Source organism: Haliotis rufescens, unplaced genomic scaffold (assembly GCF_023055435.1).
Source record: "Haliotis rufescens isolate VD_foot unplaced genomic scaffold, xgHalRufe1.0.p SCAF_20, whole genome shotgun sequence".
Lineage (NCBI taxonomy): Eukaryota > Metazoa > Mollusca > Gastropoda > Lepetellida > Haliotidae > Haliotis > Haliotis rufescens.
In genome coordinates, this window is record NW_025963891.1 from 17,712,622 (window position 1) to 17,724,904 (window position 12,283).

Genomic DNA, 12,283 nt, shown 5'->3' on the forward strand with positions numbered 1-12,283 from the left:
ATTGGGATACAAGCGTGACGTTTCGAAACGTTTCCGCATATTTACCATGTTTCTCCTGAATCTTGTCAATCACATAAATGTCAAAAGGGACAGAAAATTCAGTGATATAATTGATTTCATTGGGTTGATCAATAGAACACGTTCAGGTTCGTTGGCCTTGATAGGTCTGAGGCTGTATACGGGCCTATTCCAAAGAATTTTGTAATTATCATTTTTCATGACGCCCGCTACATATTCTAAGTCGGGCCGTGAATGGACCTCTGTGTCAAAACCACAAGCATGGCGAAGACGGTAATAGTAGGATCGAGCCACTGCATCATGTCGCTTAAGATACTTTATTTGTGCCAAAGCTGGGCATCCACTGACAATGTGTTGGACAGTGTCATTAAATTCATTTCATAATCTACATTTCATATTTTCATTTTGATGCAAAATCACACATTGACAGTTTCGAGTGGGAGGTGACTGGTCCTGAGAAGCAAACAGAAAGCCTTCTGTTTCACTTTTCAGGCCAGCCGACTTCATCCAAGCAGTGGACTCTGCAGGGTTGCCTTTGGTCACAACACACTCAGATCAACTCGATACAGTGGTCGTTCAGATAGCCTCTCCTTAAAAAACTGAGTTTGGACCGATTTGACTTGGCACTTCGTTTGGTTGACACTCATTTCTGTACCGTCCATCAGTAGAGAACCATCAACAAAATCAACATTGACACTGCGACTATGTCCCACATACTTGGCTCGTTTAAAAAAACGTGGGAAACCTTGTTTTCATCATGAGTCTTGACATGCTTCACAAGAGGATCATCAGACAAATACATGTGTGCAAAAGTGCACAATACAATTCTATCATGAAGAGCCTCCATGTTTATCCTGGTAAATACAAGCGATTGAGGTAAGAGCGAGGGTGGTGGTGTCTATTGTAGGACATGATTCTTCGTGTGAGGGTGTCAATACCCTGAATTTCTTGTTGTGTCCAATCAACAACACCAAAAGAAATCAAAAGGACGGACACAGCATAAGTATTTGTGGCTTTGACTTTATTGCGAGGAGCGTTCAGCTCTGAACTCCATATTTCTTAAGTCTACATTTGTATTCTGCCCGAAGTTTGTCTTTGATATGAATATTCTGGAGTTTGTCTGTAACCTACATCCCTAAGTGCGTACAGGGCTGACCTTCCACGAGATGGTCAATAACTCCTCCCCCAGGTAAACTGACTGATCCTCTCTCTTCTACCCTGCCACGTTTCAGACGAAGAATGTTGTATTTGTCGAGTCCAAAGGAATGTCGATATCATTGAACACGACAAGGAGGATCCGTTTTTTAGAGTGGATCCTCCATTGGCAATAGGTTCAAGGTCATCCATGTAAATGTGGTGAGAAAGGGGTGTTTGGGGATCTGTGCTGAGGAGGTCCAGGATGATAACCTTCCTCTTTGCTAAGCAAAGAGCGTAAAGGAATTAGTGACAAACAGAAAGCAAAGGACTAAAATAATCGCCCTTAGATATTCCTCTTCTTATAGAAATGGGTTCCAAAGTCACCACATGCCCCTTCGAATACATCTCAATTCAGCAATTCCTTGAAGACTTAGGTAAAACAAGTAGTCGCTCAGGGAGGTCAATACATTCCAGTCACTTCAATAGAAATCATAGAATCATAAGCTTTTCTGTAGTCTATCCAACGCATGGAGAGGTTACGGTGGTAAGTTTTAGCCTCTTCAAGGATCATTTTCTGAACTAGCAATTGATCCTTAAAACCCCAGCATCCCTGTCTGGCTCCTTTCTGCTCCATGTAAATAATGTCATTGGAAGCGCAGTATGATGGCACGAGATCTGTAAGACATCTTGAAAGAATTTTGTATTGTGCATTCAGACAAGTAATAGGTAATAAGTTAATATTAAGTTTTTAGGGTCAGTCGAATCACCTTTCTTTGGGAGAAGTATTGTTCTTTGCACAACCAAGGCGGAACATCCCCTGTGTCCACAAGAGAATTTAAACGGTGAAGTAATGGTGTTTGGACACAAGGGAACGGTTTCAAATACCGGTTTCGAATACCATCAGTGCACTCGATTTTCTTTCTCAGCTCCCTAGGGAATATACAATCAAAACTTCATGTGAATCGTTATTCCCCACTGGGATACCCCACCGAGACACAACACTCTGACTCCGAGCCAACCAGTCCTTGTTTCATTCTTCTGTTTACCTTATTTACCGTAACATATTTATTTTTCATTTAAACACAATGACAAATGGTTTCTTATGGTCCCGCGGATCGAACACACAACCTTGTAGCCCAGTGAGTGTTCCACTAGGCTGCAGAGGCATTGCCAAATCGAACCGCTTTTAATAATGTCTTTTTCAAGTACTGTACACCAGCAACAGATATTTTACGCCCGTTTCATGAAACTATGTTTGAAACATAAAAATGTTGATAAATGTTATTTTAAGTTGGGTTTTTTCGGTTTATAATTTAGATAAAACACTTCCGCTCGGGTTTTTATGATATTTAAAACCCTTATCCCGCGGATGTGGGTTTTGAAAATATCGTAAAAACCCTCGGACGTGCTTACACACTGAGCCTCTTTGAGGTGTACATGCCACGGATAAGGGAACAGCTGTTGAGTGGGTAACCTTGAGCCTTCACGGAGTCTGCGGGAATAAAGCTTCAGACATATGTGACCATCGGTTGTCGGGACCCCCTAGGCCTATTGTTGGGGTCGGAATGAGGGTGGTCTGTCCTTGGTGAGGGACTGTTAAGCGGGATGGTGTGACATGAATATCAATAGAAAATCAAAACATGTACCACAAGTATAGGATATTAAACGAGCTTCCCATTTCGTACGATTGTTTTTTGTTCGTTGTGTAACGCCACACTCAGCAATATTCCAGCTATATGACAGCGGGCTGCAAATAATCGATTGATTGACATCATGAGCATCGATCTACGCAATTGGGATCGATGACATGCATCAGCCAAGTCTGAGAGCCTGACCACTCGATCCCATTTGTCGCCTCTTTCGACAAGCATAGTAACCTTTTACAGCAAGCATGGGTTGATGAAGACCTATTCTAACCCGCATCTTCACGGGTCCGAAGGTTAGGTCCTGAGTAGAATAATCTTACCTGTGTGTTCCGAGCTTACACGAGGGACAAAACAATGATACGAGATTGGAACAAGCTGTGTATCATGTATTACCTGTACATTATTTTTAATCATTGATCAACAAAAAAACTGCCAGGTAGCAGACGACGTGGCAGAAGCAGAACTGAGCGCGAACTTGGACCTCTAAACGTTTATTTGAGCCCAACTCTTTAGTTTTGCTGACATGTTCCTCATTATAAGTAGAAAACCAGAAACCAGTAATCGAGAGATTTTATATGGCCATCGGTACGAAAAGATGTGCTGAATGAGACTTGATTATTAGACTGTGGATTACATATCATTTGCAACCAATCGAAAACAAATGATACCCGTTCAATAGCAAGCAGATGAAGAGTAAGAGGCATTAACATCAATAAATTAAAGTGACTCAACTATAGTTCATTGTATTTTGTGACAAGCTTGGGAACTGCCTTTGAACAGATTCACGTAAACTAGTTCGCCCCAATACCGCAATATGCTGGAAAGTGTCATTTGTCCTATATGAATGACTATTGTAATGACGCCGCTTTTAGTAATATTCCAGCAATATTACGGCGGGGGGACACCAGAAATGGGCTTCACACTTTGTACCCATGCCGGGATTCGAACCCAAGTCTTCAGCGTGACGAGCGAACGCTTTAACCACTAGGGTACCCGGCCACCCCTGTCCTATGTGAATATACGTGTTATCCAATTGAGCTCACTGTCACATTCGCTATAATCATAGCATTTTGGCCTTTCCAGGCAGAAATTTGAATCTGGCAGCAGGGGACATGTCACAAATATACAATGAGCGGAATACCTGCTCGACATCACACATACAACGATGAGTAAGTTCCAGCTCAACCTCCCGGCGCTTCACATCCTCTTCACAGTCGCCCGTACGCAAGCAGTCGGAATACCAGGCTGACTCAATTAAGATCGATGTACAAAAAGTTGGGCATTTATACACTTACACCACGTAAATACATAGACAATATTAATAGTATTCGGGATTCAGAGGTGAGAAATAAAAGGTAGTCGTGATTCAAGGGAGGGGTGGGGGTTGGGGGAACACCCTCATCAATGGCATTTTATTATAATTAATACAAGAACACAGTTATAATTATGCATGTAGTGATTTGTGGCAAATCTGTCATATTGTATGAGTGCTTCACTATATTGAGATCTGTATGCCATGTAGAGTTATTTGCCTGTACTAAATGCCATGTCAAGCTCCTACCCAGCCCGTCACACCTCAAGCTCCTTCCCAGTGCGTGACACCTTCGTTACACTCTCGGTAACATCGCTGCCACCAGTGTGGGCGCGGCCATTACAAGAATCCTCAAATTTGCCCTCTAACCCCAAATGTAGTAACGTTTATACGTTTCTTTATGTCTGTGGGAATGCCATATAATAGATCTATTTCATTTTGAAAAGGTTTACGACTGACCATGTTTTCCAGATGAATTTACTTTGTTGTTTTAATAATCAGATTGGTTCGAGATTGCGGACTAACGGAAAATCAACCAACTTCTCTCTTACATTCTTTCTAGATCTATGAGAGTTTAATGAAACAAAAATTCAAACTGACAAACAAAGAAAGTAATTTAGCAGCGGTAAGTGTATTCGGCGTCACGACAGTCGTCACTTGTTTGTAAACATAACGGTCATTCGGTTGCGAGTTCAGTTTTGACTGGTGTCAGTGATAGTAAACTAATGTCCAAAAGAAACGATACCACGTGTTTGAAAGGACATTACAAAAAAACTAAACGATACAGACATGTCAAATTGGTATATGACTTGTGAGTAATGTTTTCACAGTATGTGTACAAAAATTCATTGTAATCAATCCTTTACAATCATGCGGACAGACGTGAAAAGACGCGGGGGGTCCAAAATGAAAATTTCATTTGAACACAGTTGATGAGTCAAGTGTGGAAAATGTCACAACACAAGTCTCAAAGTCAAATTAGTACCGGGTATGTCCACCGTGAGCGTCAATACACGCTAGTACACGTCTACGGGCTGATGGGGGGGGGGGGGGGGTGCGTTGCCATTCATGGAGGAGGCATTGTTCCAATTCCTGGAGGTTAACTGGAGGCACAGGGCGATTCCTGACTTTGCGGCCGAGAATGTCCCACATGTGTTCGATTGGGTTCATGTCCGGTGAACATGCCGGCCATGGTAAAACGTGAATGTTGGCGTTTGCTAGGAAGTTCTGGGTCAGCCTTGCCGTATGAAGCCTCGCATTATCGTGCTGGAAAATGATACCATTAGGCTGTTGTTGGATGAATGGCACCACAACTGGTTGTAAGATGTCATCACGATAACGCTGCGCATTCAGGTTTCTTCGAATAACGACGAGTCTCGTTTTGACGTCACCGCAGATTCCACCCCAAACCATTAAACCTCCGCCTCCATATGGCCTGACTTGATGGATGCAGTTCGGTGCCAAACGTTCACCTACTCTTCGGTACACACGCTGCCGGCCGTCGTTCCTGAAGATGCAAAATCTGCTTTCGTCAGAAAACATGACACGTGCCCAGTTCCACCGTTGCCACCGTCCAAGTCGCCTGGCCCATATCCGTCTGTTGAGTCGGTGTTGAGGTGTCAGGAACGCTCCGCGGTAGGGGCGACGTGCTCAGATACCAAGTGCCCGCAGTCTCCTGTACACGGTTTGTCGACTTATCACGTGTCCCAGTGCCGTCCGTGCCGTTAACGTCGCCGTTACGAAGCGGTTCCGAAGGTGAAGTACCCGGATGTGGCGGTCTTCAATAGGCGTAGTCACCCGTGGTCTCCCGGTTCTCGGCCTGTCTGCTGTCCGACCTGTTTGACGCAACCGCTGCATTAACCTGGTGACGGTAATGCGCGCGCATCCTAACCTTCTGGCGACGTCGCAGTGCGTAGCTCCCTGTTGGAGCATTCCTACGGCTCTCTCTCTCTCTCTCAATCGCTGTCAAACGTGGCATTTCTTTTGTGTGCTTTTTGTTGCTGTGATCCCAACGTGTCGGGTCAGCAGTTTTATACAGAAGATATGCACGTGCATTTCGTGTTACGGGACGGAACGTCATTTGGGCAAAATGCACGCTTTTTTCTCAATTAATCAAATGTTCCCGGTTTTATCGACCGAATACGTTTGGTTTGGAACGTAGGATACGAAAAAGTACCTTTTCAGACGAAAATTAACTCTTCATAATAAAATATTTAGAAAAATGTGTGGTATCGTTTCTTTTGGACATTAGTTTATTAGAGAGCTCCGCGAACGGAAACTAGATTGACTCCAGTCAGTGAATCTATTTTCTACAGATACAAGAGTTACCTGTGATTAAAGTACACACAACCCACATAGCATTACAATATACATTTTATTAATTAGTATCATTCTTCCGGATGCTCCCGGACGCTGCTAGACGTTTCAGGACGCTCCAGGATGTTATTTAGTGGGACCGATCTTCGTCAATAAGTGTAGTCCTCCGAGGACGCCGTTTTGGTGTATTTAGGGGACGCAACTCTACCAGTCGTACCCTCTTATGTGTTGATTTTAATAAAATGAAACGTACACTTTAATGTAGTCTGTCATACAGACCCTGAAATAAATATATACAATACAGGCCATGCAAGTCTATAATGTTTGACAAGTCTAGATTACTGCAGTATCAGCATGTCTCTAAATTTCACATTTTGTTTTTCGAAATTGTTAAATGTTTTCGTTTATAAGGTGGGCATTCATGCCCTTATCTTCTACATGTTTCTGGACCCGTGAAGATTCTGGTTAGAATAGGTTTTCAGCAACCCATGCATGCCGTAAAAGGCGACTATGCTTGTAAGAGGCGACTAACGGGATCGGGTGGTCAGGCTCCCTGACTTGGTTGATGCATGTCATCGTATCCCAGTTGCGAAGATCGATGCTCATGACGTCAATCACTGGATTGTCTGGTCCAGAAGCGATTATTTACAGACCGCCGTCATATAGCTGGAATATTGCTGAGTGCGGCGTTAAACAACAAACAAACAAACAAAACATCTGTCTGGGGACTGTTCGCACAGTATCGTAATATAACATGTCATTTCAAAGCCAATTAACAGTACAAATTGATGAATTTGATAGGACGCGCACCTATTGAAGTGTATAATTAGCAACGTTCCCATGTCTGACAAGCGGTCATTTCTGACTTTTCGCCTGTGGCTGAGGATTATTTATAAAGTATTTACATTTTAATAGATTATCTAATGGCAAGCTCGTCAAATGTCAAACAGATCAACTAGCCCCAGGAAACCCCACAGCTCGGTACATTACTTTTTTCAATCAATTAAATGTCAATGCGTCGATCAGGACATTCACACGATACGCGCATCGTGAATGTCACATTCGTGTGCGTGTCACACAGTGAAGATCCCGGTTAGAATTGGTCTTCAGGGTGTCCTTTCAGGAAAGCCATGCTTGTCGTTAGAGGCGAATATTTGTGTCGTAACAGCCGACAAACGGGATCGGGTGGTTATGCTCGCTGACTTGGTTGATGCAATGCAGCATGTCATCGTATCCCAATTACGTAGATCGGTGCTCATGATGTCAATCACTGGATTGTCTGGTCTAGACTCGATTATTTACAGACCGCCGCCATGTAACTGGAGTATTGCTGAGTGCTGCGTTAAACAACAAACAAACAAATCATATGCGTGTTGTCCATAATAGAAACCGAATCGATCCCAACTAAAGAATTTTGTGTAAACGTTATAAAGGAGAAACAGACATTTTGCTCACAACATATATCCATTGTAAATGAGGGCTGTAACCCTTAGGTTATGTCCACTCATAAGACCGCCTCCGTGGTCTAGTGGTAGAGCGTCCGCGCGGAGAGGGGGAGACCCGGGGTTCGATCCCCGGCCGCGTCATACCAAAAGACGTTAAAAGATGGTACTTGTTGTTACCCTGTCTGGCGCTCGGCATTAAGGGGCTAAAACAAGGACTGGTCGGCTCGGAGTCAGTATACAGTGTCTGAGTTGGATATTCATGTTAAACTGCGGCATGGTATCTCAGTGAGCTAGCACTATAAATCGGCATCAGTCCGGACTAGTACAAGCCACACAAACACATACACGTACATGCACCTCGCTATATAAGTGCAATAACCTTGGACGCGACATTAAACCCCATTTCACCTCACCCAATATATTTGCTTCTAGATATATGAAATTGTTGTATTTTTCCCTGTAATTAACATTGAATAATTATATCTGGTGAGTAATGAAATGCACGGTGATATATATCGCTGCAGGCTGGCATGCAGATGATGACCTTACGTGTAAGCGCTCCTTAAATCTCAAAACCACCGGTTAGGTGTCAGAGAGATCCATTTACTGGCGATGTATTTAGCTACTAATCAATCTTCGGAGATGTAGAGGAGCTCTAGGCTCTGGATTATGTGGTATAAGTGCATCATGTTCTGTCTGTACACCTATACAACTATGGCAGTGTCTCGCTGATCTCTGAACATGAACGAGTGAGTGAGTCCGTTGGGTTTAATGCCGCTTTTAACAGTTTTCCAATTATATACCATGTCATCTTCATGTGGGAAGAAAGCCCGAAGTGATGCAGGTCTCAGACGTTTACCACTTCGGTGAAACCCACGAGCAAGGTTATGGTGCTGACAAACCTAGAAACATCATGGGAGCGAACCGGGATTCGAACCAACGATCATAGGTTTCTGGCGTGCCCAAGGGACGCAACTCTGCACAGCAAGTTGCGGCGCATGACATTACTGAGCCACCCCTACCACCGAATATAAACAATGGGAAAGATTGAAAACTGTGCCAAGTTAAACAACTTAGAATTGTCTCTGTCTGGGATGACTTTTACAAGTGAGTAGGGTTTATGACGCTTCAGCAATATTCCACCAATATCACGTCGGGGACACCAGAAGCATATGACGTTTATTGTACCCATGTGGGGAATCGAATCCGGCCTTCGGCGCGACAATCGACTGCTCTAACATGTTCTACCCCATTTTTCTATTGCATTGGAACGGTATCGGCCGATGGATCAATCTTTTTAAAATTGAACAAACTTAGCGGTAGCGAGAACCAAGATCTCATTTTAGTGAGATTGCCGATAGTATTGCACTCACCCATGACCTTTGTGATTACAAGCTGTCTGACAAGTGGGGCGACACCCTTTAACTAGGCTACCTAATCATACCTATTTTTACTAAGTTCTATATAATATAACTTAGTAAAAAATATAGGTGTGGTTTAACTATACACATATATATATCTTAATAACCGATGTTTTTTAAGTAGAATCTGAACAATCATACACGTGTTTTAAAAAGAAAAAAAAAGAACCATGCATCTGATTCCGAATAGTATTTTAATAGGTCTTCAGCAACCCATGCTTGCCGTAAAAGGTGACTATGCTTGTCTTAAAAGGCGACTAACGGGATCGGGTGGTCAGGCTCTCTGCCTTGGTTGATGCATGTCATCGACCCCAATTGCGTGGATCGATGCTTATAATGTCAATCACTGGATTGTCTGGTCCAGACTCGATTATTTACTGACCGCCGTCATATAGCTGGAATATTGCTGAGTGCGGCGTTAAACAACAAACAATAAAACAAACCAAGTATTTTAATAAACTTAATTTCGTACATGGCAGCAGAGACCCTCTATATCTGATGCCAGGGATTGTTTGCGATAAAAAGGAAGAAGAAGGAAACAGATTGTCCGTAACACCAGTTTCAAGATATACATATTAAATGATTCTCTTGATTCCGGGGTAGAATAGGTCTTCAGCAACCCACGCTTGCCGTAAACGGTGACTATGCTTGTCGTAAAAGGCGACTAACGGGATCGGGTGGTCAGGCTCGCTGACTTGGTTGATGCATGTCATCGATCCCAATTGCATGGATCGATGCTCATGATATTAATCACTGGATTGTCTGGTCCTGACTCGATTATTTACACAATTTGTCGAATGACGTCAACAATCTTCAGCTCTGACGTCATTTCTAGTGTGACATATTACTCTCATACAAGCGCAAACATATCGGGGTTAATAAAAATCATATGTACCCTAGGGTCATATTACGTCACGAGGCAACAGTGTATTGTTTCCGCCATCCGGACGATTCTTATTGTGACGTGAAATACCAGAATTTAGACACTCGTATCGTAAACATTATATGACATGAATACGAATATAATATATATTAAAACCATGGATCTCCTGATGCCATGGAAATCAGTGAAACAGCGGGTAACTGACAAACGTATGGTCGAATAAAAGATATATACTTTAGTTTTGTAGATTATCACAACCTTGATCAGACATGCTATTATCTTCCCATCATCATCAGCCTCTGATTAAAAAACGTCGTATCGCCTGCGTGAACCCTGAAGGTCAAGAAATCACGTGACAAGAATAACATATCACATGACCGAACATGCTTCAGTAATGAAAATGGCGACGATACGCGGCGAAGTACTGCTGTCAAGCGAGTTCGGACTTTACCCAAAGAAACGAAATGTGTACAAAGTCTCACTGAGTCGCACAGGGATTTTCTACAGCCTTCTAACAGACAAAGAAGGTGCAAGTGAAGTAAAAGTCGTTCATTTGAGCGATGTAATCGGCTGCCGGTGCCAAAGATCGCTTGGTTGTGCATCGGCTTTCATCACTATTTTCTCCTACCCGTTCAAACAAAAAGTGTTCAGCTCCAAATCTACGCGGAAGAGAGTACCCGTCATCTTTGAGGTGCAGAAGTTTTCCTCCTTCGATGACAATCTCAAACTTGCAGAAAAATGGCGGAATGTCATCAACTGTTTGTCACGGAGCATTCCCTTGAATGGCGAAGGTAAGTCGACCAATGTCAATAGTAGGTCTATATCTCCCACATTATGAATATGATTGATAACGATAACTTCACTATACGTCACCTATCACGCATATACAGATCACATTCATAAATAACACACTGTCAACTTGCAAATAAGATATGGATAGTTAATATTCGTAAACCAAGTAATTTCATTATGTATACAATATTAACATGATTAAGCATGTTGCAGATATGAACATTGTTATGAATATTAGTTGTTAATTAAAATGAATAATATAAGGTTATGCCTTCAATTTTAGATCTATGTAGTGCACATTACTGTTTTAAACATTTGCTTCAGGAAGAATTGTTGTTGACTGATAATTTGACTCATAAGTTAACAGTTATAGGGATATTTAGCCACTTGTAATCCCAGCAGAACACCTTGCTCATATTAGGCTATGGGTATCTATCTGGCAAGTGCAAAAATTCTTAGTTTTAGTGCTACCGTATTTGACATAATAAGCGCCCCGCTCCAACCACGAAAATGTACAATCTTTCAACTCTGTTGTTTTTCACCAAAATAATATTCTAATAAGAGCCCCCATTTCTAATTTTGAGAGCGCCCTGGGCGCTTATTATGTCGAATACAGTAAGTCAAATATTCTTGCATTGTATTTGGACAAGTGCTGAGAAACAAAGTTTATTACTTAGAGATGTAACTATGCACAGGTTCAGATTACAACCTGGGTCGTCTCATTTTTAGAGCTTCACTATGCATGGGTTGTCTAACACATACATGAATGGTTTCTCCATGGCTCAGTGTAATCCGTGTAGTCACAGGCCCATATAATCTGTTTGTCATCCCTGACTATACCTGGGTTATCTAATAGCTACTGTTTACTTGTTTTAAAAAATTAGACGAAGCGGGTTGATAACCAGGTTAATTGCAAGAGCCTAGTAATTAAGTCAGAAGCAGATAGCATGTTTATTGGGGAACTGAAATTGATAAGGATGTTAAATTATTTACAGTGTTTGTCCAGTCATCAGCAATAAACCAGAACAACTGGAGTGACATTTAGTCACTCAGACATTGCTTAAAGATTGCGATTTGAAGAAAGTAAATTTAATGGGGATTTAGTATTCAAAGTATTAACCGAATAAAGTCAATAAGCTCCAAGATATTCTGCTAACTATGGGTGGTAAATAGTTAGGGAGTAAGGTGTTTGTGTGATGATGGAGATAGTTAATGTTATAATAATATTACCAATGACAATCTTTTATTATTTCTTTAAACACCCATAAAACAATTGCATTTACTTATATAATGTACACATATGCACTGGTTAT

At 42.0% G+C, this 12,283-nt stretch overlaps 1 protein-coding gene across 1 annotated transcript in view; it reads left to right on the forward strand.

The window, feature by feature from the left end:
• The first annotated feature begins 10,572 nt into the window (after nucleotides 1–10,572).
• LOC124132807 (sphingosine kinase 2-like) overlaps nucleotides 10,573–12,283 on the forward strand; it is a 35,628-nt gene continuing 33,917 nt past the window's right edge. The window contains exon 1 of the mRNA XM_046496949.2: nucleotides 10,573–10,969. Within this exon, the coding sequence (XP_046352905.2) occupies nucleotides 10,573–10,969 (397 nt within the window). The remainder of the gene's footprint in view (nucleotides 10,970–12,283) is intronic.